This window comes from Eschrichtius robustus, chromosome 2 (genome assembly GCF_028021215.1).
Source record: "Eschrichtius robustus isolate mEscRob2 chromosome 2, mEscRob2.pri, whole genome shotgun sequence".
Classification (NCBI taxonomy): Eukaryota; Metazoa; Chordata; class Mammalia; order Artiodactyla; family Eschrichtiidae; genus Eschrichtius; species Eschrichtius robustus.
The window spans coordinates 163,801,876-163,827,251 of record NC_090825.1 but is presented as its reverse complement, the minus strand read 5'-3'; the positions used below and the strand labels follow the sequence as shown (position 1 = coordinate 163,827,251).

General features: G+C 50.5%; 1 protein-coding gene across 5 annotated transcripts in view; it reads right to left on the bottom strand.

Annotated features, from left to right (window-relative positions):
• BRD4 (bromodomain containing 4) overlaps positions 1 to 25,376 on the bottom strand; it is an 81,351-nt gene that overhangs the window by 18,490 nt on the left and 37,485 nt on the right. For 4 of the 5 annotated variants that reach the window (XM_068536593.1, XM_068536595.1, XM_068536597.1 and 1 more), the window contains exons 2-8: positions 15,549 to 15,867; positions 11,668 to 11,805; positions 10,419 to 10,554; positions 8,490 to 8,779; positions 7,445 to 7,810; positions 6,439 to 6,561; positions 680 to 895 (exon numbers count right to left, since the gene is read on the bottom strand). In XM_068536593.1, coding sequence (XP_068392694.1) covers positions 680 to 895; positions 6,439 to 6,561; positions 7,445 to 7,810; positions 8,490 to 8,779; positions 10,419 to 10,554; positions 11,668 to 11,805; positions 15,549 to 15,833 — 1,554 coding nt within the window. In that variant the 5' untranslated portion in view covers positions 15,834 to 15,867. Of the gene's footprint in view, positions 1 to 679; positions 896 to 6,438; positions 6,562 to 7,444; positions 7,811 to 8,489; positions 8,780 to 10,418; positions 10,555 to 11,667; positions 11,806 to 13,954; positions 14,027 to 15,548; positions 15,868 to 25,376 lie in introns of those variants that run through there. The other variant, XM_068536596.1, reaches the window with a different exon arrangement.

The following is a 25,376-nucleotide window of genomic DNA, read 5'->3' as shown; positions in this document are numbered from 1 at the left end:
CCTGCTGTCTCACTAGATATCCAAAGTGCCCATGCCCATCCAGACCCTTAACTCCCAGGGTGGCCCAGTGTCCTCCTTGTCAGAGGAGTCACTCAAGCCCCATGACCATGCTGGTTCCAAGAAGAGGGTCCCTAAAGAGGCTGGGCAAGAGCGCATAGACAAGGACTTCCCTGGTGGTCCAGTGGTTAAGACTCCGCGCTCCCAATGCAGGGGGCCCAGGTTCATTCCCTGGTCAGGGAACTAGAGCCCGCGTGCGGCAACTAAAAGAGCCCGCATGCCGCAACGAAGAACCCGCACTCGGCAACTAGACCCAGCGTAGCCAAATAAATAAATATTTTTTTAAAAAAAAGGAGCGCATAGACACATGTGGGCGCTAAAGGCCTAATGGCCAGCTGGTAGAGAGAGGAGAATCCAGGAAGCCCCAGGAGAGACGGACACGCTGGCTCGGCCTCCTCCTTCCAGATACCAGAAGGCTCCAAAAGCCTCACCTCTGCCCAGGGAACGGCCACGTCACCCCATCTCCATACCCACAGTGTACATATAAGTATGAACAATATGCACCTGACCTGGCACAAGGGGACCAGTGGGAATTCTGCTCAGGCTGGAACTCATGCTGGGTGGGGAGGTAGGGGGGTTGCGGGGGGTTTTGGTTTGAAAATGGGGCTGCCTGTGTCCTCACCTGCTCCTGGAGCTCAGCCAGTCGTTGGGCCCGCTCCTCCTCGGAGTCATCAGTGGAGCTGTCACTGTCTGAGGAGCTATCGCTGCTGCTGTCACTGGATGAGGGCGGGGCCACAACCTTGGTGGGCGGTGGTACCGCTGGGGAGGACACAGCCACCACAGGCTCCTCGGGCTCATCCGGCATCTTGGCAAAGCGCATCTCGAACACATCCTGGAGGTGAGGGGTAGGGGGAAGCTGTGCCCGTGAGGGCTGCTGGGTGCCCTGGGGGCGCCTGGACTGTGGCCCAGCGTCACACTATCCCTGGCTGCTGGGGGTGACTCAACAGGAAGCAAAGAGGGCTGAGTCAATGGTGACCCCCTTCCTTATCACTAAGGCGAGGGGGCTGGCAAGGGCCCCCTGATAACTCTTTCAACACTCCTCTTTCAAATCTCACTTTGGGGAGAAAGGTGCTCCCGACATGGCCTGGCACCCACTCCCTGGGAGACACAGCCGAGGTAAGGACAGGTGACTCACATCACAGGAGATAGCCAGCCCAATGAGGACATCAGTCTGGGGATCCTTGACATAGATGGCAGGCCCGGACAGGACCCACAGAAAGAGTGCTCTGAGGCTCCCATCAGGTTGATGCTCATTCAGTCAGCACATCTCAAGGGAGCCTTCTGGACGGTGGGCCGGGCCCCAGGACACAACAGTGAACAGAACAGGGGTCTTATGGTTCACATTCCCATAGGGAGCGGGTGGGGTCTGCAGTTTTAGAGTTCCAGAGGGAACAAAGGTCCCAAGGTGGGAGTGTGGGAACAGAGCCCACAGCCAGTGAGGAGATCAAGTCCTCGCTGTAGTGGGCACATAACTGAGCAGGGCCATGCCACTGCCTGGGGCATCTCCAGGGTACACCAGAAATGTGAGAAAGGTATAGACGAGATATGGGGCGCTGAGGACAGGCTATGGGAGAGAGCCAGCCTTGTGAGGTGCAAGCAATGTGAGCAGAGACCCTGGGCTGACTGAGCATAGGATCCCACCCCAGGAGCTCCTGAGATCTGGTTTTCCAGTAGGATTTTGAGACCTGCTTTAAGCCTGGAATAAGTCAGTTAACACAGCAACTCACATAACAGAAGGGGGGCCTTCCTCAAGTGTGAATCGATGTTTGAGAGAGCAGCATGGCCCAGAAGGGCTGTGGGGTTGAGCTCCAAGGCTGCTATTTCAAACTTGAGTATATTTGACAGAGCCCACCCTAGAAGACTCTCCTGATGTCTCTGGAACGCAGCTTCAGGTTTCCCCGCCCCCAGGAAACTGGAAAAGAGTGACCTGGGCAGCAGGGCAGGCATTCCACACAACTGTGGTACTGTCCCCTCCCCTCCAGACTACTCAGGTTCGGTCTCCTCCAAGGCAGGTTCTCCTCTCAGCAAGGTGCTGCCTGAACTCTGCTATCTGAGTGGTTTTCAGTTTAAGTACTAGAAAGGCAATAACTTTCTAATTTAATCAGAAATAAATCATGGAGCAGATCTGAGGGCAACAGAGAAGACAAACAGGAGGGATGACCAGATACCATCATCACTCAAGCTGCCAGGGAGAGGGGGGGCTTCACACCAGGTGAGCAAGACCCTCTCTGCTCACGGTGCCCTGGATGTGGGCAGGCTCAGGTCCATGACTGACCCACATGAGCATCTGGAAGAGCCAGGCCTGCTCTTAGAGAAATGTGTCTAAGAAGGTGGCAGGGCATCAGGACCCCAAGAAGGGAGAAGGGTGGCAAGCAGGGCCAAGCACTTGGTGCTGCTGGGAGGTGACACTTTACCAAGCGGAAGCTATCTCGTGCCACTGGTATGTGAACCTAGTCCCCCATGCCAGCTGCCGGACAGCTCTACCCTTACCACAAGGACATCCCTGTTCCTGCCCCACAGGCTGTGACTGTTGTAGAAATGGGGGTGGCACCCACCCTAAGGCCTCCTTCCACTCCCTAGCTGCTTCTGGCCCCTGCCCTCCCAAAGCCCCAAGACCAAACATCAAGGAGCATGAGGCAAAAGCCAGGTGGGTTGCCCGCCTCCTGGCTGTGCCCAGTTGAATGACCCATCATCCTCCCACCTGCACCAGCCCAAGTTGGGGACATTCTGGGAAACACACTCGGGCCTGTGTGCCAGTGAGCTAAGGGCTGTTGCAGAAAACCTTCCCAAGTGGCTGACACTTGCACCTGCTCTGTGGTAAACAAGAATGATGTGCTCCCTGCCCTCAAGGGGTGAACACAAATAGTTGTAAAGTGCCCTAAGTGCTAAGGTAGAAACAGCAAGGGGTGGCAAAGAGCCTTTGGGGAACTTGAGACCTAAGAATGAGAGGAGGACAACAGCTGCAGACACCCAGGAGGATGGTACAAAAGAAAGGTCAAAGGGGCGTGGGGGCAGACAAGAGGATGGTAAAACCCAATGAGATGCACCCAGGGCAAGTATCTCATGAGGGAGGACAGTGACAGGAAGGAGCGGTGACCACCAACAACCAGCGTCCACCAGGGGAGCAGGGGCTCAGGGCTTCTGCACTAGAGCTGGCAGTGTATTCAGGTGAACCCATCTACTCCGCCTGGTGTGACATTACCTCCACCCCACTCCAAGAATCTGAGCCATGTCGCAATTCTCGACATCAGAAAGAACACTGGTTTCAGAGAGTAAGTATCTCCTCTCGCTGGAATGTTGACCAGGGCCATCTACTCTGGGCTACATCAGATTCATGGAGGGAGCTCCCCCCCTTCCCCTTTAGTGAAACAGAGATGCTCAGGTGCTGGGAGGTTGCAGTGCCCGAAGACTCCCAGGCAAACCAGCCTGCAGCTGAGCACAGGTAGAGACCCAAGGAGAAGATGTTGCCCAGTCGGCCCCTCTTTGGCCATGCCTGGATATTGCTGTGAGGCTTAGCCATACCTGGGCATAACCAGGGCAGAGAGATGGGGAGTAGAATGTAGGCCGTGGAGGCCCACGAGGTGCCAGGTGCTGGGGATGCGGCTGTGAGTGAACACTCAGATACACAAACACACTCTCACACACGCTTCAAAAGCTTCCTACCTCTGGGATCTAATGCAGGACCCCAACACACTTTTCTCAGTTTAATTATTTTCCTTGCCGTAAAAACAATTGCGTACCACCGTGAATTTGCACTTTCTCTCAAAATAAAACTCTGGTAATCCACATAGGTGCAAAACGTCCTAAATTACTCCTCACTTCACAGTGAGGAGTATAGGACAGTACCACCAGCAGCTCTGGGTCCACCAGCTAGGCTAGCAGCCCTCAGCTCAAGCCACGCTCAGGCTCCCAAGGAAACCCTGAGCCCAGGGGCTCCTGACTATCTTTGTGACCACAGCTGCCAGGTGGCAGGATGTGGGTTTTCTAAAGGCCCAGAATTTAGAGGCCAGAAGAGGAATATGAAGTGGATCCTTTCCTGTAAAACTTTCTGGGTAAATCCCAGTCTTTGGGCACAGCCTAATTAAGAGACAGTAGGTCACAACACCTCTTACTGAGGCAAACAAGGGCTGGGATTTTGTTACTCCTCCTCCCCAGTGGGCAATCTAGCTACCTAAACCATGCTGATCCTAGAAAGCTTCGAAAGAAAGAAAACACAGCTCAAAATGCTACAAAATACAGGAACTGCCTTCTAGAGAAGTCCACACAGGGGGCCTGCCACATCAACTGGGCTGAATCAGACACCCCCACCTGCCTCCTGGCATGTTACTTTCAACAGCATAGAGACCCACCCTGCAAGGGGCAAAGCAAGCTGGGGGCAGAGGCAGCCCCGTGCTGAGTGGCCCACTGTGCACTGCCCCCTCCCCCCACCTGAAGTGGACCCTCCTCGAGGGCAAGGACCTTGTCCCATCCAGCCTGGTATCTGGAGTCAATGTTTAGAAAAGAGGCTGCTTTGTGGCAAACATCTCAGTGCCCTTGCTATGAGCAAATCCCGTGTCTGGGCATGCTCATGCCACTCCCAGAAGGAAAAAAAAAAAAGCAAAACAAACAAAAAAAACCCCATAAAACAGGCACAAAAATTAGGAAGATGAAGAGCTAAAATATATCAGAATATTTTCTTTCTTCTTTTTAAATAAAGTCACTCAAAACAGTGATCTTTGGTGCTGACAGAGAACTTGTTTTGGTTTAGCTGTTTGCATGAGGGCAAATAAAGGGCATGGGTATTAATCTGGGCAAATGCTATCCAAGTCCTCAGGGGGGAGAAGGAGAGAGAATGGGGAAAGGGGGTGGGTGTGCCTCTCTCTATGGGCACCACTGCCACCTAGTGGCTACATATGAGAATTGCAGAAAAGTTATAAAGCCTGATCTGCTTCAAGGATGGGAAATGCAAAAGTAAATACTGAAAAAGGAAGCTTTGTGAAGAAAGCAGACAACACAGCACTGAATTAAAGAGAATCCCCCTTCCAAAAACATAAAACAGAACGAAACAAAAAACCTCAGATAAAACAAACAGCCAGTAGAAACACAAACCTTCAAGTCTGAGTGTGTGTTTAACGACAGCCAGGTCCATGTTAGTAAGTTGTTTTTTTTTTTTTAAACACCTAGAGTTTCAGGGCACTAAAGGCTAACCCAGATAGGCTGCAGTGAAAGAACAAAGGGGACCATGCCTTGGCTCCAACATGATGACATAGGAGACACTATGCTGGTGAGTGCATGACAACGTGTGGAGCTAACAGAGCTGGGAGGCAGGCGGGAAAGCAGGGCTCAGGCGACCTCTGATAGACACCAACCCACAGGTCACCAAAGGCCTTTTGCAAGCCTCGCTTCTGGAACCATTTCACAGACGGCTGAGAAAGCCTGGTGTGAGAAAGCCCCACCCAGATGCCAGGAGATGGCCTGATGCAGGATGTGCAGACTGGACCTGTACCTTGTGACAGCAGGTGGCCCAGCCCACACAGTCTGCTCTGACCCTGAAAGCAGAAGTGCAACCTGCGGCCTTGGGGAGAAGAGGCTGGGAATTTTTATTATGTGTAATTTCAAATAATAATAATAATAATAATAAAACAGATTATAACAGTACTAAATATCGACTTTCTTCTCCATAATTTTTAACTCCTGATCGTTCTACCCAAAGATATGTCTCTGCTTAAATTGGGGTATATGCTTTTCTTTTTTTTTTTTTTAAACAGAAAAAAGTGGAGTTAGTTCACATATTTATGCTGTAATCTGTCCCTCCCTTCCACCCATGTGTGCACTCCACAGCGTACATCACCCAGAATCAACTTGAAGGGGCCACGAATCCCACCCATTAGTGCATCATGGCCACACAGAACATCTAGAAGCAGCCGCCCTGAAGCGGGAAGGCAAACAAAGGCTTTCAAGGCTCTGCTGAAGAAATGCCCACAGTTGGGCAGTTACTTCAGCTCACAACTGTGACAAAGTGTCTACCTGGCAAGAGTGTCCCTCGCCGACTTGAGACAGGTCTGTTTTGGAGAAGAGGTTGGGCCATGCACAGGACGCGCACTCTTCCAGCCAAGGGCAACCGAATGCAGGGGGGTGGGGGGCTTTCAGTGGAACACCCCAAAATCCAAAATGCCCAAGACCATAACCAACCACCCTGCTTTAATCATAAGGAAATAATCCCAATGTAAAATTTATGTGTTATCCTGACTTTAGTCCACTCTTCCAAAGCAACATGGCTTTATACCAAAGCAAGTGACAAAATCTGCTAAGGCCCATAGTGGCCTGGCCCACCCAGGACCCAGCCAGCCTGCTCCTCTGCAGGATGCCACACCTGGAGCTCCCCGAGAGCCTCACCTGGAGCTTGCGGGCCATGGCCACCACCTCATGGTCAGGAGGGTTGTATTTGTAGCAGTTGGAGAACATCAATCGGACATCGGCACCAAATTCCTGAGCATCACGGTACTCACGGGCCTCCAGTTTAGACTAGAAAGACAGGACGGGTCCTGGTTAGCCATGGCTGCCCCTGCTCCAATGGGGAGGTGGCAGCAAGGAGGGCTGCCTGTAGGAAGGAGCAAGTCTACTTCTCGATGGCTCTGGGTTTAACCCAGACCACAGTGGGGAGAGGTTATCACCCCAGTTCTCAGCACCAGGTGGACAAGGAGATACTCCAACAGCAAGTCTCAGGGCCAGGAACTGCCCTGCTAGCATCCAAACCCACCCACGTTGCCTGGCTAAAAGGCAAGTGGACAGAGAAGCCACAGAGGTAGAGCTTAAGCCAGAACTGCAAAGGGAGGGCTGGGCCCAGTTCTGACCTGGCCTGTACTTGTCCTGGTGACATCAGACAGGACACTGGTCATAAGGAACACAGCAATGTCCCCTGCTCTGCATATCCCACGTTTGGGCAGGCTTACTCCACTCTCAGAAGGAGAAAAGTGCCAAAAGGTTTAAAATAAACAAAATCAAAAAGGCCTCAAAATACTACAGTGAAAATGCCAGCACTTGTGTGCCTCTTACTAAGAGACACCAAGGCCCTCTCCATGACGTAGAGCCTGGCAAAGTCGCCGCTCCCCAAACTCTCCAGGAGCATCTACCGTGTGAAGGTATCTATGGGTACTAGGCCTCAAGGCCACAAGAGGGCTCATCCTCAGATGAGGGAAAGGGCAGCATTGGTCTGTGACCAAAATGACCACATGATCTCAGATGACTCCCCATAATCTCCAGCAGGGGGCACTGGGCTTCTCTGGGCTGGTGAGAAGAGCCTAGACAGCTACTAAGACTGGGCCCTCCTCTTGAACAGGCCTCAGACGTGCTGGCCTTCCTCATCCCAGGGAGCCCCTTCCCCAGCTCCAGGGGCACACCCACTAACCTTGATTGTGCTCATGTCCATGGGGTGCTTGATGATGTCACAGTAGTCATGCAGGCCCAGCGCCTCCACGTCCACGGGCTTGTAGAAAGGCCAGGCGTAAGCTGCGTGCTTCTTGGCAAACATCTCCTTGAGAATGCCACTACAGCACTTGAGCTGCTCCGAGACCTTGCTGCTTTTATCTGGCGCTGGGTGCTGCTGCGAGTCGGGCACGTCCTTCTTCGGGGGCTTAACAGGCCGGCTGCTCTCCCGCCGGGGGCCCACCAGCTTGGTGGTCTTGGGCTCCGGGGGCAGTGAGGGTGGCTCGTGAATGGGGTCGATGGTGGTGGGGGTGGTGGTGTCCGCTTTCCTCTTAACCCCCTTCTTTGTCTGCCGAGAGCACAGGCGCGATAGGCACGGTCAGAGGCAGCGGCCGGCACAGCGGGCCCTCAGGGTCACTCCTGAAGCCAGGTCCTTTCTAGGGTCTCAACACTCACAGGGAACAGGGCCCAAAGGTAAATTCCACAGGTGAAGGACTGAAGACAGGGAACCCCTGTCCTACCACTCTGTTCTGCAGCTGGGACAGGACCCTGCCAGTGGCAGGAGAAAGCACATAACTGAGTGTGGGATCTGCTCACCAGAGGCCAAAGAGACTTCTGAAAGCAGTTTCCTACATGCCAGGGACCTCTCCCAGAGCCAACCTCTGTCACTCTGGCCACCCATGGGAGGCACATTTCAGAGACTGTTTAGACAGCATCTGCAAATATGCAGTCTAAATTAGAAATGGGAAGCGGGGCAGCAACCCTCTGGAAGGTGTTACTCAATTACGGGATCTGTGGGTCAGCAAGACAGCAGCTTTTAGGCTGTGCTGATTTAAACACAGCTTGATCCCCCCAGGTCCTAAATACCCACAAGTGCCCTGGGAGCCAGAAGCATCAGCAAGGATAGGTGACTGTCTTCTGTAAGCCTCACTACAATGGAGTGGAAGGGGAGGCAAGGGTCATCTAGCTGAGGTGACCGGAGCCAGCCAGTGGTAAGGCTGGGCCACACACACGCACAGGACGCTCACCTTCACAGGCTGTGGGGTGGCCGCGATGATGGGCGGGTGGCTCTGCACAGGCTGGGGGGCTGGTGCGGGCGGGGGCAGTGGCTGGGGGGGCACCGGCGGGGGTGTCTGCAGTGGCTGGGGAGGCACCACTGTCATGACAGGGGTCTGGACGATGAGGTCGGGGGTGACAGCGGGGAAGGGGTGAGGTGTGGCCTGCACGGGTGGCGGATTCTGCTGAGGGGTCTGGGTCTGCGGAGGAGTCGATGCTTGCGTTGTGTTTGGTACCGTAGAGACGCCAGGTTTTGCTGTCCCTACCAATCATAAAAGGGACAGGTGGTTAGATGCCATGCCTGCACGCCGGCTGACCTTGTGGGGACACTGCCACATGTGGCAAGCACACATCGGCGTGGGCATGGCAAACAGTGTCTCTGTAACTATCTGTCTAAGAGACAGAACAGCCTAAATACCTTGGACCTCAGCCAAATCTGTCCACCTGTCCCAGGGGGCTCTGAGAGCAGTGGCATACCACATTCCACACTTCCTGGGGTGTCCTGGCTCCAAGTCCTGACTTGGGGACTTGGGCACAGAGACCCCTTCACGAGCATGAAGGCTTGAGCCAAAGGAACAGGAAACACACGCTGAGAGTCAGCACCAGGACACTGACAGCAAAAAAATGCTCCTTGGTGCTTTCAGGCAGAGCTGTCCTCATTCCCAGAAACACTGCCTTCTGAGTAAGCATTTCTGGCAGGGGGCCGGAATCAGCAGCCCTGGCCAAGGTTTCTGGAAATTGGCCACCCCCACCTCTCTGAATCACAGGGGGAGGCTGGACGGCTGCTGCCCTTCATGACCGGCTCAGACTGCCTCCCTGCAGTTGTGTGAGTGAGCCGAAACACACGAGGCCCTACATCCACCCCATGTAAAGACCAAACCCCTTGTCCCAGGCAGGGAGGATGGGGCTCCTTGGTTGTAAGGATATTGGACGCCTCTGGGCAGGTTCCATGGCTAAGGGGTGACCCTCAAGACCAGCTCTCCTTGGCTACCCCTCAGCACTGCAGGGGATCTAGCCAACCCCCTCTGCTCCCATGAAGCCACCACTTCCACGTGGGATAGGAAGTCACGTGAAAGCCCACTCCTTAGAGAAGCAAACAACTCACAGCACAGGCTACCTTGCAAACATCACCTTTCTGCAGCACGGAGCTGCGGATGGCAAGATGCAGAAGGCAGCTGTTTAAACTTTTCCTAGACAGAAACATTTCATGAGTAGGCTACTCCCTACCAGCTGGCCTTCAGAATCCTGTGTCAGGCTGGGGGGCAGGGGTAGGTGCTAAGATAGACAAAGACGGCTTGACTTCAGAAGGCTATCAAATAAGCAGGCATGGCTCCAACACAAGTGTATTAATAAATAATTCAAATAACAAACCTTAAGGCTCTAAGACTGGAATATTAATTAAAACTGCCCTTGATCAGGTTAATTTATCTAAAATGAAAAACAAAGACTATGGCACTGGTGGGATGAAGAATTCAAATAATTTAAAAATGCTTTGAAAAAGTTATACTTCGTTTTTAACTGAAGTCCATCAAAAAAAAAAAAAAAAAAGGCTAGGCCCAATTTTTTCTACTTTGCTGGAGGGTCACATGGTCATATGACCCTCTGGACTGGTTCCCCTGATGAACCTGGCCTCACCATACCCAAACAGCAACAAGGCAGGGAGTGTATAATATAGTCGTCTTCCCACCACTCCCAGTCTCCCCGTGAAATTGGAGAAGGCTGGCAAAGCCTAGGGAGAAATAAAGCCAATTTCCCTGCTTTACTGTTCCCCAGTATATCCCCAAAGCGGCTCACTGGGGCTTGCGGAAATGCCCATTTCACACTGCCTTAAGGGTCCCCACTTTGCCACAGGCTATTTCAGTGTGAAGCTAATAGTGCTGGGGACACGGAAGGTACCCTACCTGCTTCTTTCCTCCCACGTCCTCTTCCTTTTGCCTGGACTATCATGATCTCAGTTTCTTCAGTGGGCAGTTCGTTGATTTTTTGCAAGAAGAGCTTCTCCAGAGCTTCTGCCATTAAGACTATGTCATCTCCAGGCTAAAAGAGGAGACACATGGGGTGAGGGTTGGAAAGCCCTCCCCACCTTTCTAGACAGAACAAGAGCTCCCCACCCTATGCCCCAAAGTGTGGAGCATCATATTCAGGGTCCTTCCCCAATCTAAACCCCAAAGGGCCAAAACACAGCTATCCTACCTGGCATCATGGAGGCTTCATATGCCTGCAGGTCGGCTGCCTCTCTAGTCTTTTAACCTCTGGCTTGAGAAACCATCCCAATGCCTTAAGTATCTATCAAGCACTGCCAACCACACACAGGGGCCCCCCTTGCACTATAGCCTCCTTCGACATAATTCAACTTCACTAGCATTATCTGAATTACACAGGATTTCTTGCCACAGATACATGAGCAGGGCTCCAATAATGTTCCCTAGTATATCCCCAAAGCAGCTCACTGGGGCTTGGGGAAATGCCCACTTCACACTGCCACGTGCTGTTCCCACTCAGCTCTAAATGGAGAACCTCATCTGTCCACATTTCCCTTAAACCTAGTGGTGAGAGCTGAGACTTTAAACAAATGATCTGGCTTCAAGACACAATCGAGCTGAATGGTTTGGCTACTGGGTTAAGTGACATTTACGTCTACATGTAAGACCCTGTAAGGGGACACTTGATTCTATGGCCATTAGCTGTCAATGGTCATGTCCACAGTTCCAGATGAGGCGGGCGGGCCCCACTGCACCCTCTCTCACATTTAGGTGTCTGTTTGAGCACACCTTTGTACAACTGTATCTTGGTAGGCTCCTTCCTGACAATTTGTGTCATCCAAACAGACTTTTTAATGAGTCATCACTGTCCTTTTCACACCTTCTCTACTAGACATGCTCAAGAACCAAAGTCCCAAGGGTATCAGAAGCACATGCTTCCAGCTAACAAGGACTGCTTGGAAACACGACCAAAATGTTTTTGGCCTCAAAAGAAACACACCCAGTCACAGGCAAAACCAGCAGTCCCATTTACCTCTGCTGCCAATGGTCTCCTCTCGTTGGACTCTGATCCCACCTCACCTGCAACCCAGCACCCCTGCCCAATGGGTTCCAGACACGCCCACCTCCTCCTTTACCTTCTCCTTCTCCATCAGCCTCCACATCTCACCTTGTTGTAGATGTAACAATTTGTAAACATAGTGTTGAAGTCCTGGATACATTCCTGAGCATTCCAGTAATAGTTGTTTTCCAAGCGCTTCTTTATTGTTCCCATATCCATAGGTGTTTTAATGATCTTATAGTAATCCTGGGGAGCAGAGAGAGCAAAAGGCCAATGTCACCTCTGCAGCCATGCAGTACTCACAGGTGGGCCTGCAGATGTCACTCCAGGTCACTCTACAGACATGCAGACCTAAGCTCTTCCATGGCATCAGTGAGCCATCTCATGGGGATCCCAAGATAAAGTGGATCAGGGAAGGATTACTAAAAGCTGGGTGGCAATTTAGAGAAAAAATGTGCAAGTTTGCCAGCTGTCCTGTCTGGGAACAGGCTAGGCTGTCTTTACTGAGATCTATGTTCTCCTCTATTTTTTTTGATGTTAAAATGTCCTTTCATTTTTAGTAAGTAATGCGGAAAGCATACAACCTTTAAAAAAGTGGTTCTTATCTGGTAAAATAACCCATGGTAATTTCTACTTTCGCCCCCTGTTTCAAATTTTCCACATCCATAAAATGCAAAATCCTACAGAACCAGCATTCAAGCCCACCCATAACAACTGGATCCCTTGCTTCCTGTCACACTAAAGAACCAAGGAGCAAAAGCCTCTACCTTCAGTTCATCGCACTTCCATTTCTTTTACCTGCACAGTCTACCACTAAGGATCCACTAGTATCCGGATACAGTTCAACAACTAACCAGGTTAAGTGCCAGATGAGGAATCAAATGGACAGCCCTCACAATCCTTAGTAAAAACAAAACAAAAAACACCACACAACCCCCTCTGCCCCCTGCCCCCCCCACCGCCCCCGCCCCCGGCAGCAGACCCACTCCTCAAACCTTCGGATCTTACTCTACAAGTGCTAAACAGAAGAAGCCAGACGGCAGGCGTAGATGTCCTAAAGCCCTTCAAATCAAACTCTCTTCTACCATCGGAACTTTTTCTAAATCGAAACCTATTCTAAAACCAAATGCTTATTTTTAACATCAACCACAGGAGGAATTTGGGGACAGATCAGGCAGTGCCCAGGTTTCCAGGTGGAAGGACCACAGAGAGCCAGGCAAAAAGGGGGACCTGCATACAGCCAGCCAGCCCCACTGAGAACCACATTCTCTGAAGCTCCCGCAATTAGACTCAGGTGAAGTTATCAGAACCAAGTCCAAGGGGAAGCCTGACAGCAGAGGGGCAGGCCTATGCTTTAGCAAGCACCGAGGTCCTGCCCAGGAACAGTGGTGGACAATACTGAAAAGGTGAGCAAGCGGTGTGAGGTTCTGAGTTGCTCTGACACCCATGAGAAAGGAATAGAAGCCACTGGCATACACATAGGGCTGGCAAAGGTCACAGCCCTGCCCAGCCTCAAGGGGCGACTGAACCAGACCTTCTACGTTACATTTGCTCTGACCACCTTTCCCAAGAGAACCAAGTCCAAATATATCTGCCCCAGGGGAAATTTAGATTTTATTCCACGGCCAAAGGTCTACTTAGAATGGTGTCAGGTGCTTGAATTGGCCTCAGTGTGTCAGAAGTGGTTCAAGGCCCAACAGGATAGTGGTTGAGGACAGAGTAGGAAGGAGGAGGTGAGATGATGACAGAAGAGGATGGGGGCTGGGAGGACTGAAAGGGAGACAGGGGTTTAGGGGCATGACAATCCAACTGTACATGTGTTCTGAATGAAAGAGGCACAAGCATTCTAATAAGAAGCCCAGCAAGGAACAGGGGCCAAAACACAGGTAAAGATCTAGAAGGCATCAGAAAACAGAAAAAGAATGAACCCTTTTTTGAGGTGGCCCTATTAATATTTCCTGGAGAAGGGGATGTCCCTGGAAAACTGGGCATTAGTATGACATTGCTCCCAGCCAAACAGCCCTGCCCCACTCCTCAGGGTTAGCCCCTAGCTCTCCCATCTCTCTTCTTCCTACATCAGAGCTGCTGAGGGTGACATCTAGTCACACTGTGGCCCCTGGGGAGCCTGGCCTCCACTTCAGAGAATGACCTCAAACTCCCAAACCCCTTGGCCTAACAGACTACCCACCCGTGTCTGTCCTGCTGGCTGGGATGCTGCCTTCTCAGGATCTCAAGTCCCCCAGTTCCCCTTTCTCCTTAGTTTTCACCCTCTCAGCTCTCCTTGCCTCTGCACCCCCTGCATCTTCCTGTAACAAACCAACCCCTCCTCCATCTGGCCCTGCCGCGCTTTCCCTTCAAAGCCAAGTTTCTTGAAATGATGGCTTCACATCCTCACCTTCTTATTCACACCGTCGCGAATCTGGTTTCTACTTCTGCGTCACATCTTCCTAAGGTCACCAATGCCCTCCTAAAGGCCAACAGTAGGGTCAGGTCGGAATCCTCATCTGTTTGACCTCCCTGTAGTCTCTGACGTAGAAACTTGGGGGACTGCTCTCTGCGGGTGATTCTCCTGGCCTCCCGCCTCCCTCCAGTGCTCTAAGAGCTGTGGGCCCCCCTTGGATTCCAACCCCCAGCTCCTGCTCTCCCCATTCTTTGCATTTGCTCTGGGAAGGTCACCTCACCTGTGGACCCCGCAGGGCCCAGCCCATTAGCCCAGCTAGAAACTGGTATAGCAAGCTCTCCCAAGAGCCTCCCCCCAGTGACGGGTTCGCTGCCTCTACTCCTGACTGTGGTCAATGATGAGAGTGACCTCTGAAGTGCAGATTTGGTGAGGACCCTTCTTCTGTTCCCATGCCCTTTCCTCAGTCGGTTCGTGACCCAGACCTGCAGTTCCCCCTCCTGACTCTCTTCCCCTGAGTGCATATGATGGGTATTCAACGGATAGATAGTACCGGCCAGCTGTTACAGACACAGCAACTTTCAAGCAAGGAAGGTCACACTGGTGTGTCCCTCCTTCTTGAAACCGGACGCCTGGCAGAGGCCGAGGATCCCATACCCATGCAGCTCTAACCCGTAAACCCATATCTGGGTCAACTGCAACAATCATCTAATTCCAATTCCCTCGCCCAGGTGAGTGTGTGGGATTTGGCAAACAGCAGAGGGCAATTTAAAGACAATTAGTCCTTGATGCTTTGAAGAAAGGAAAAAATTAACACATTTATCCCGTTTGCTCCCGAGGTTCAGTTAGAGGTACAAGTTGAGTTTCCAGAACCATTTGCTAGGAATGTGGGCAAACGGAAAGCTCTCAAAGGAAAAAGGAGAGGAACAGGGGTACAAAAGAACAAAGGCAAGTGCAGTGTGGCCACAACAAGGCAGGCAGGTGTGAGCGGGTGTGCAGAGGCAGCCAGAGACAAAGCTGCACCCACACTCCCTTCTCTCCATCCAGGCCACCTCCATGTACTTGGCTCCCTGGGAGTTATTCTACTACCTTTCCCTGCCCTGTGCTCTGGGTGATGATGACAACACCAGTACCAGAAGAGGTACTGCAGCAAGCCAGTCCCTCTCACAATCTGACCAACCACATCTGCTGAACCTACTGGGCGAAGCGGGCTGACCACATCTGAGGAGGGAGGGCCCGGACCATCAAGTGACCCCACTTTACCTCCCCATGGAATTGAAAGGCAAGCTGCAAGCAGCCCTCTACCCGTTTCAACATCTCTACAGAATATTTCCCACAATGCTAGTATCAAAGAAACCAGTTATTATTTAGGCCAATGAGCACGTTTTCTCTCCTTCCCTACTTCCATTCATCAGGACTGCTGAAACCACTCAGTCAAGGGCCTCGTGGGTGCTGGAGTTCAGGGCTGGACCCCGCACTTTTCACAATGACTCCAAAGGCATCTCTACCCTCCCGTAAGTCCACCCTCACCAGGAGCAACACAGGAGGAGACCTGAGGACGGCAGCCCCGGACCCTGCCCAAGTTACTCACAGGGAGGTTTAGCTTGACGGCATCCACAGGCTGCTGGAAAGGCCACGCAAACTGGTGTTTCCATAGTGTCTTGAGCACCACTTTGAGCAGATATTGCAGTTGGTTGGTCTGCCTCTTGGGCTTGTTGGGGTTGGAAGTCTCCGGGGGAGGGGGGTTGGTGCTGGCTGTGTTGGCTTGCTGGGGTTGGGCCTGGGCCTGCGTTGTAGACATTTGGGTAGTTTCTAGTCCATCCCCCATTACTGGCAGATTTCTCAATCTCGTCCCAGGGCCGCTCTCCGCAGACATGCTACTGATCCCATCACATTCTTCACTGGGCACTCTACAAGGGAAGAGAAAAGCTACCATCAGAGACCAGGCAGCAGATGGGTGCCACTCACAATGACACATCTCCCAAGGCTGTGGCCTCCAAAGGCTGAGCTCCTCTGGTGAAGACTGATCAGGTTGGCTGGGGAGACACTCCATGCACTGACTAAAAGGGCCCCAGTGAGCGTGCTCCTCAAAGATTCATCATCCAGTAGGGAAGAGAGATCAGGTACCAACTCCGAGGGCCAGGACATGGAGTCTAGAGTCAACCAGGAGCTGGAAGGGTCTATGGGAGCTATGGAGTTCACAGGGAAGTGGGTACAATACGCGACAAACCAAGTTTTCACATCTGAGAGTTTTTACGGGACACTGTGTATGAGAGAGGATGATTTGCAAGCCCCAAATCATGTCGTTTTCATTAAAATTCTTATTTGTATTTGTGGCTCATGAAGCATCTAGCCAAGTGAGTAATTCCACTTGGTGAGTGGGGGCCAGGCAGGACGGAGCAGGAAGGCCAGGCTGCCCACTCCTGACTAGCCCACACAGTCCACTGCTGAGTGCTCACACTTATGAAGAACATTTTCTTGGTAACTTAAATCATGCATGTTTGCTGATTACAGAAATACCACAAGGTAACTGTGGTAACATAAAAATGAATGCATACTTGACCTACTGTTCTATTAACCAGCTTTTCAAAGCTTATTTATAAAGGTGTAGAGGGGCACCTCCTGTGATCGGCTAGGGGCTTGGGGGTGGCACATGAGCCCTCCCCTCCATCAATGCTTTATTTATTAGCACTCTGTCCTGTGCACTGCCCTCAACAACGCCTGCTTCAAGACACACCATGAGCATCCCTGCAAGGGCGACTTTGTGCACCTGTCCAGTTATTCTAACAGGACGGACAACCACAGGGCAGTGGGTTCATGTTTTTAATGTCAAACCGTCCCTCAGAAACACACTAACCCAGTGGTCCCCAACCTTTTTGGCACCAGGGACCGGTTTCGTGGAAGACAATTTTTCCACGGAAGGCGGGGGTGGGGGGGTGGGGGGGTGGGGGCTGGGTATATGGTTCAGGTGGTAATGTGAGCGATGGGGAGAAACAGATGAAGCTTCACTCGCTGGCCCGCCGCTCACCTCTTGCTGTGCAGCCCGGTTCCTAACAGCCCGCGGACCGATGCTGGGGGTTGGGGACCCCTGCACTAACCCACCCCTTACTCAGAATGCCGAGTTTCTTCACTCTATTAATGAGAAGAAACATCTGCTCAAAAGTACTGATCTGCACTTTTTGTGCACTATTTTTCCGGCACCTTTCTGAGGGCAAGAAAAAGGAATAATCAGTCTCTGGAGGAAGAAAGACTGAAAGTAAGCTAGGAGCTGCCTGCATGTAATGAGTAACTCCAGTAATAAACCTAGGAGTTCAGTGAGGGTAAGAAAACCTCTGTGGCTGAGGAAGTCAGGCAAGGGCTTAGGAGAAGAGGGAAGATTTTTAGGACCACAGGTGCTCGTAGGCAGAGGGCACAAGAAAAAACACAGCAAGCTGGCTGGCTCTGTCACAGCTTTCTTTCTGGAACACACTTAGCACATACTAGGCACTCTAGTTGCTGATGAATTACTTTATAATTCAGTTCAAGTGTAATTTGAAACAAGGTTCTCACAGTGGTTTCTGGAAATGCAGTTCTAGCAAATTACCGAATTTTAAAGCACAAGGGGAGAACTTGCTATGTAAAAGCAACTCAGTGGTGAGTTCCTCATGGGGGGCTGTGGAGAGCTGGACCTCTTGGCCCGAGGCCTGACAAAACTGACATGGCCAGGGAGATCGCTTTCCTTCCAGGGTGCTCTGGTTGATTACAGGTCTAGTTATCAAATGGCCAGAGAGAACACATGAAGAGAGTGCTGCTCCAAGGAAAAGGCTGCCGCAGGGCGGGAACCTGTGCGGGAGCAGCCCATGGCCACTGCATGCAAGACTCTGGATCTTAGCAATTGTCCAGTGCTGGAGGAAGGGCGTGTTACAGCAGTGCGAGTTAGGTGTCTAGATGTGGTCTTGCATCTGATGCTAAACTTAACTATTTAATGATGTCCACTGCTTTCAAGATGCCAGCAAGAATTTAAGAGTTTACGCCCTCCCAGGTAACTCCCAAGACCCAAGAGGAAAGGGACAGCTCCTATGACAACTTCTAAGTTCTCTACACGGAGAACAGCAGCCCAGGAAGAACACTTACAGGAAGGAGGGTTTGCAGGTGCAAAGCCGATCCCTGGTACCTCTCTTGCACACACGGCGCTAGAGATGGGGAAGGGACACCCAAAGCTAAAACCAGATGGGCATCTGGCATAAAAATGTGATGGGGACTGGAGGTGGAGACTGGCTGGCCAGCAGCCCGTGGAAAGCATCCCCAAAGCCAAGAGAGCAGTGTGCTAGGAGTTCAGGACCACAAAGGGACACTTCCTGAAGCAACTTAATTTGATGATGGGCTGATGAAACTTTGCAATAGCACAACAAGCTCGAAGGAGCATTGTGGACTACAATAGTTTCCAAAGGCAGACATGACTGGATAGGCCTGCTTCAGGCTCTGGGGATACAAGGCACTTCCCTTTTCCCATCAGGGGTACTTCTGGTACAAGTATGGCCAGAACTAAGGGCCATGTGGTCCTGGGAAGAAGTGTCATGCAATGAATCAAGGTGGGACAGTGGGGATGGAGGTGCTACTGGTGGGAGGGAGGTACATGAAGTGCACCTGGCTGGGAGCTTGGAAAGGACAGGGTGGATCCTGGAGCCCTGACTTGAGTAAACATACCCCAAAGAAAGCAGGATGGGGCCACATACAGATCCAGGGAGAGGGAGCATCCAAAGGCTGGGACAAGGTGTAGAATCATCAGAAAGGGCTTGCTCAGAGAAGAGAAGAGAAGAGAGGGAAGAAAGAACAAGGGGCTAGGCTGAATCACTTGACACTGAGTGTAATGTGGGAGGAAGAGAGGAATCTGGCTGGGAGCATGTCACTACTGACCTAAGGTGAAGCAGGATGTGAGGGCAGCCTAAGGAGGCGACAGAAGGAGGCAGTACCTGGAAGCTGCATTTGGCTGTGCATGGAGCTTTGCAGACAAAAAGCATGCCTTCCATTCCTAAAGTGACTGGGCAAGGAAGAGAGAAAAGATTTCTCCAAGTTCTGAGGTTTAGTTGATAAAGAGTGGGACCTCAATCTCAGAGAAGCAGGGTCTATAGCCACCTGCAGAGTGACATGCTAGGGCTCAGGTGGGGCCATGGGAGGGTTCACAGAACCGTGTCCCTGAAGGCACCAGGGAAGCACAGACTGCCTTTAGGTAGATGGCATTTAATTACTTACTCCCCTCTTTTCATTTCTTTTTATTCTCATTCCAGCATTGATAAGCAAAGTCCCTGTTTGTGCCAGTGTGAAAGGTGCTCAGAGGTGTCAGCAGACGATACTATTATTTGGATGGAATTTAACATCATTGTTTTGTTCTCGTGGTTTTTAATTTTACTGATATCCATGTGTGGCTCCTGATTTAGTTTCCTTTCAAAATAAAGGTACTATAAACAAAACAGTAAACTCATTAAAAAAAAAAAGAAAAACCCCACAGTTAAGGATGCAAGTATCAAGACAGGGAAGGACAAGGATAAAGTGGGAGTGGTGAGGGCAGCCTAGCCTGTGGCCTCACTCTGTGACCCTCTCCAGAGGAGAGCCAGCCAAGACTTACTGCAGATTCCAGGTGGGGAAGCCAGTGGGCTAGGAGAATTTGTAGAAAACTGCTGGAAGAAGGCAGGACGGAGAGGCATCCACAAGATGGCAGAGACCATGGAGCACTCCCTCGCAAACCCTCCACAGGTAAGTGGATGGGGATGATCTTTTATTGGGCAACAACAGAAACTGGGGTTTGGGGCTAGTAAGACAGAAGGGGGAGACGCTGGCCACAAATGAGATACCGAGAGATACAGGATATGCTGAGTGCTTGGACACAAGTATTGACAGAGGAGCAGCACCACAGAGAAGGAAATATGTCAGTGGGGTTTAAGGACACCTGGAGTCGGCTGGGAGAGGGTTTTCATGCAGCAGGATCAACATGCCCAAAGGAGCAAAAGGGGATGAATGTAACTCTGGCCCCATCAGGAAGGGAGTCTTGGATGTGCTGGAGAAGCAAGCAAGGGAGGGAGGGTGGCATTAAGTGAGGATCTCGTTAAGTGAGGATCAAGAATGATGTGCAGTCTGGTTTCCACTATTAGAGCTCTCCTAGAAAGCAGCTCAGGAATTACACAGCCAAGCATGTGCCAGGTGAGCTATGGCACACAAAGGACAGGAGCAGCCCCATCCTGAAGGAGACATTCTGGCCCTAGGACAGTGGAGCTCTGTCAGCCACAAGGATGCAGGTTGCTGGGGGGGGAGGGGGGGCGGGGGGAGCCAAGCCCATCCCACCAGGAGGAAGCAGCCCCATAAATTTTCCATTAAGTAATGACATTCTGGAACTCCTCAAGCAGTGTCCCCGAGGCAAGATGAAATCAAGGTAAATGACTTCTGGAGCTTCCGGGCTGGGCTGTGCCTGTTCTCTCTCCAAATGGACTCTCAGCAAAGCCAAAGGATGGAGGGCTCTGGACACAATCACTTTCCTTCACCTTCAAGCCAGGCCCACATGGGCCCTTGAAGCAAGGAAGCTGAATTTTCTGCTCAAGAAATGAACAGACCTTTTTCTACAGAAAAACTGACCCTTTAACTTTGTCTTATCTCTGCTTTAAATCACTACGTCTACCACAGAGGCCAAAACACCCTTTTTAGCCTGCCAGCTCACATCTGACAGTGACATTTAAATCCTCACAACTCTGAGATTGCTTCTAGCCTCATCCTCACTTTAAAGATAAGGAAACCAGGGCACAGAGAAGTAACTTACCCAGGAAGTGGAAAGATAGGCCACTTCTATTATGGGCTGCTGTGGCCCATAATCTGACACGATTCCTGGGAAGTTTCAGTTGAGCTTTGAGAAATCCCCATTTGTGAGCTGAACATGCACCCCCAGGAGGGTCCAATGCAAACAGCCAGGATGGGCTGGCCCATCTTAAGTAACATGAAAAACTAAGCACAAGACCCACATACTTGTAACAACTGAGGTCAATTTATAAGGAAAAAAAATGCTGGAGGTTGCCAGCTCAAATGAGAAGGCATGATACGTGTTTGACAGATGAGATGGGATCCATAAATATATCAAAGTTTGTCTTACGACGCTCTGAGGACAACCAATGACAGGTGACACCCACGGCTCCGATATGAGGGATCATGAAATACGACAACTGAGCCATGGGGATAACCATGGGATGCTTTGGGCTCCTGTTCTGTACCCACTTGGGGCCCAGGCAGGACTCGCACCTCAAGAAGCCACACCCAGACAGTCTGTAGCTTGCAGCTCAGCCCTCCCAGGACTGTGGGCAAGTAAACTCCTTGGGAAACTTTAAGAATTGGGAAACTTTAAGAAGCCATTCATGCATACTGCAGCAAAACACCAGAATCTCTAGTCTGTTGTGGGCCAAGAAAGAGAGGCACTGGTGAGCAGCGCTATGTGAGAGCCAACACGACTCTTCTAAGGCACAGATCCAACTGGGTTGACACCTCGGGTAAATTCTTCCCACAGTGGTCGCCTCTACCCTGCACCGTCCTGGCCCCTAGCGTCAACACTCCAAACAACATGGTGGCCACAATGGGCACCTTCTCTGTCACCTTCATGCCTTTCATTTGCTGTACCTGGTGCTTCCCTGATCTCTGTCTGGTGACTCTGATGGTCAGCCCCCCCCCCCCCACACACCTGGGAGCCCAAGGGCAGGGCCATCTTTACTTTATTCTTGTCCTCAGTACACAGCAAGTACTCAGTGAACGACTCAGGGGCTACAGTGACCACACACGATTGTCACCCTGGGGATTCTAGCTCAATTTCAAAGCTCTGGAGAAGGAAATCAGCTCGCAATCTCACACGGAAAATTGCTCAGCCAATGCATCCCATCTGAGCTACATGCCAGGCTTGGGGACTCTGCAGTCGACATGATGTTCTTTGAGTGATTAAGCAATACCTGGGTGAGTATGTGAAAAAGAATGGCAGGGTTGCTGTAGCCATGGACAGAGAGGGTGTGCACTCCTGTGGTGCGTAAGGCAGAGAGGGACAAGGCTTGTGATGGACAAGGGAAGGCACAACTGATGCAATAACACAGGCACAGGCCTGGAGGCAGGAGAGATACCAGTGCATATGAAGAGCTGAAAGGAGGACAGGCAGGATGGGACAGTGCAAGGGCCATGTGACCATGCTGGGCTTTTGTCCTTCACAAGTCCCAGACTGTGGGGTAGGGAATAGTAGTCCATCCTCAACTATACCTGCACACAGCAGCATGCTGTTTACAGATGCGAAAGATGGGACGCATGGGGACAGGGTAAATCAATGAGGGTGCACACAGGGTGCTCTCTGTGTGCTCTCAATCCTACAGGAAATGAATGGCTCTCAGCACCATGGCTCAATGGGGAAAGGAGGCTGAAAACTCAAACTTATAAATCTATCTGCAGATATGGAGGAATTAATTGGATTCGCATGACAAAGTATACCGTCTTCAACCAATTCAACCAAAGTTTTACATCTGAAAGATCCAAATACGCTCTTCCCTCTCTGTTTTCACAATGACCTGTGGTCAAGAGGTGGGAGCCAGCAAGTACTGTGTTGAGATACTTGAAGGTCAAGGGACAGGAAGAGAATTTCACCTATTGTTTCCAACCCAAAGAAGGCTGCATGACCCAACTGTGTGTCTGATTTCTGGATCTACTCCCAACAGGTATCTTACAACATCTTCCCAGTTTAGAGGAGTAAGAAGAAAAAGATGAAGAGACATTAGATGGTCCGTGTCCTGGTTCCCAAACTGAGTGTTGAAGCACCACAGGGTGTCACAGTAACTCAGAGAGGCACTGTGGGAACCAGCAGCACAAGGTAATTCATCATGTTAGACTGCACCATATTCCTTTCGACAATATCATATCTTACAAAGCCTGAATTTAGGTTGCTGTGGTAAAAAGCAAATATAGTTGGCCCTTTGTGTCTGCAGATTCAACCAACAGCAGATCAAAAATATTTGGGGGGAAACATTCTAGAAAGTTCCAAAAAGCAAAACCTGAATTTGCTGTGCACTGGCAACTATTTACACAGAGTTTACACTGTGTTTACAATTATTTACATAGTGCTTACATTGTATTAGGTATAAGTAACCTAGAGATAATTTAAAGTACAGGACAGAGGACATGCAAACACTATGCCATTAAAAAAAATTTTTTTTTTTACTGTAGTACAGCTGATTTACAATGTTGTGTTAGTTTCTGCTGTACAGCAAAGTGAATCAGTTATACATATACACACATCCACTCTTTTTTAGATTCTTTTCCCATATAAGCCATTACAGAGTACTGAGTAGAGTTCCCTGTGCTATATACAGTAAGTCCTTATTAGCTGTCTATATTATACATAGTAGTGTGTATATGTCAATCCCAATCTCCCAATTTATCCCTCCCCTCCCCTTTCGCCACTGGTAACCATAAGTTTGTTTTCTACACCTGTGACTCTTTCTGTTTTGTAAGTTCATTTGTATCTTCTTTTTTAGATTCCACATATAAGCAATGTGTCTTTCTCTGTCTGACTTACTTCACTTAATATAAATCTCTAGGTCCATCCATGTTGCTGCAATATAAGGGACTTGAGCACCTGCGGATTTGGGTGCCTAGCAGTGTGTGTGTGTGTATGTGTCCTAGAACGAATCCCCCACTGATACCAAGGGACGACTGTACCATGTAAAAACCAAGGTGGGATAGGAAATGTGGGTGGCAGGTGTCTAAGGTTCTGGTTCTAAGGTTTGAGGAGTTCTGCGGTACCCAACAGGCACACACATTCCGTAAGGAACTGGCTGTAGTAATGCAAGAATATCATATTTCTCCCTTCAATTTATGTGCCCCCCCCAAACAGCTATACCATTGTTGCGACGTTAGTACTTATTCAGTTGTTTCTATCTAACTACCTAATAAACAAAATCGTTAGGTAATTCCTTTGGCCTAAGATCATGATGAAAAAATTGAGATGCTAATGATGCTGTGAACCAAGAAAGTTTGGGAACCTCTGGGTGGGCTAATGAAAATAAAAATGTCAGTTCTTTTCCTATGTTTATAGACCCCTAATTAAGCACTCCTGCTTTCAAGGATATTGTTTGCTATCATTCCAACTCATCTAAGGACAGATAGTATTTAGCAGCCAACACAATTGCAATGTTTTTCAAATTTCAACAGAAATATTTTCTTTCCTGGAGATTAGGAGGCGAGACAGACATAGGGTAGGCTTGGGTCTAGGCTTCTGAAGGCAAGCAAGAGAGGAAAAGAGAAAGGCTGATTGCTGGAGATTCAGTTCCAGTTCTGTCCACTGTGAGAGGCTGACAGTTACACTCTGTACTTGTAGTTCCACCTTAACTCCTGGTGTCCCAGAGGGCCCATGAAGCCCAGTGACCCCACCTTGACTCTGTCCTGTCCATTCACTCACCTCCATCCTAAAGTGATACAGCACGCCGGGAGCAAGATGCAAGGGAAGGCAGGAACAGTGCAGGTTAACTGGAAAGCTTCATGAACTCTCCCAAGAAATACAGTGACCATACTCAGCAGAGCTTTATGCAAGCTACCACCACACACATCTGTGCTAGGGCCTAGAAAAGCGACCAGTAGGTAACTGCTGCTTCCTGGGCTGATGCCCTGTACTGAACACTTATTTAATCCTCACAGCAAGCCTACATGGGAGGTGGTGGCATCATCACCTTCATCTTCATCCTCCTGGCAACAAAAAAACAAAGTGGGTGGTGGTCTGGTCAGCAGGAGGTCACCTAGGGCTGTGTGTCTCTTGAGTGCTCTGCTCCACAGCTGCCTCTGCTCACCAAACCCAGGGGCAAAGGCCTAGTCAACTGCTGGGCCCAGAGGGTCTGTTGTTTGGCTGAGGGCACCCCACCTCCATGTCCTGGCATGTATTAATCAACAGACTTTCCCTCTCTGCAGAAGCAGCCGAATGTCACATGACCCTCAAGCAAGTTCCAAAGAATTCCACCCCCGCAAACAAATCAAAGTCAAGATAATTCTCACAGCACCTGGCCATCTGTGACTTGGCCCACATCATGGGTGAAATCAGCAGTACACTTCCCTGCTGATGCCATGGGGAGGGGGGTCAAGGGGAGTGGAGACCAAATTATTTATGCTTCCCAAGCAGTAAATGGTCAGAGTGGCTGTGGCTTGAACTCGTTTCATGCCAAGAAAAATGCTGGCCAATGCCAGCTGACCCTAGTCTCTCAAGAAATTGCAAGTTCACAGTAGCATTCACCCTTCAGACAAAGAAGGACCCCTCCCCATCACTGAAAGGTTCTCTTATAAAGAATCACTTGGGAGGCAAGAGCAAGAATCTAACCAGGGACAGAGAAGGGGATGGGGGACCCTGACTTTGGTAAAAACCTGGCAATTTCTCAATACTAGTCAATCT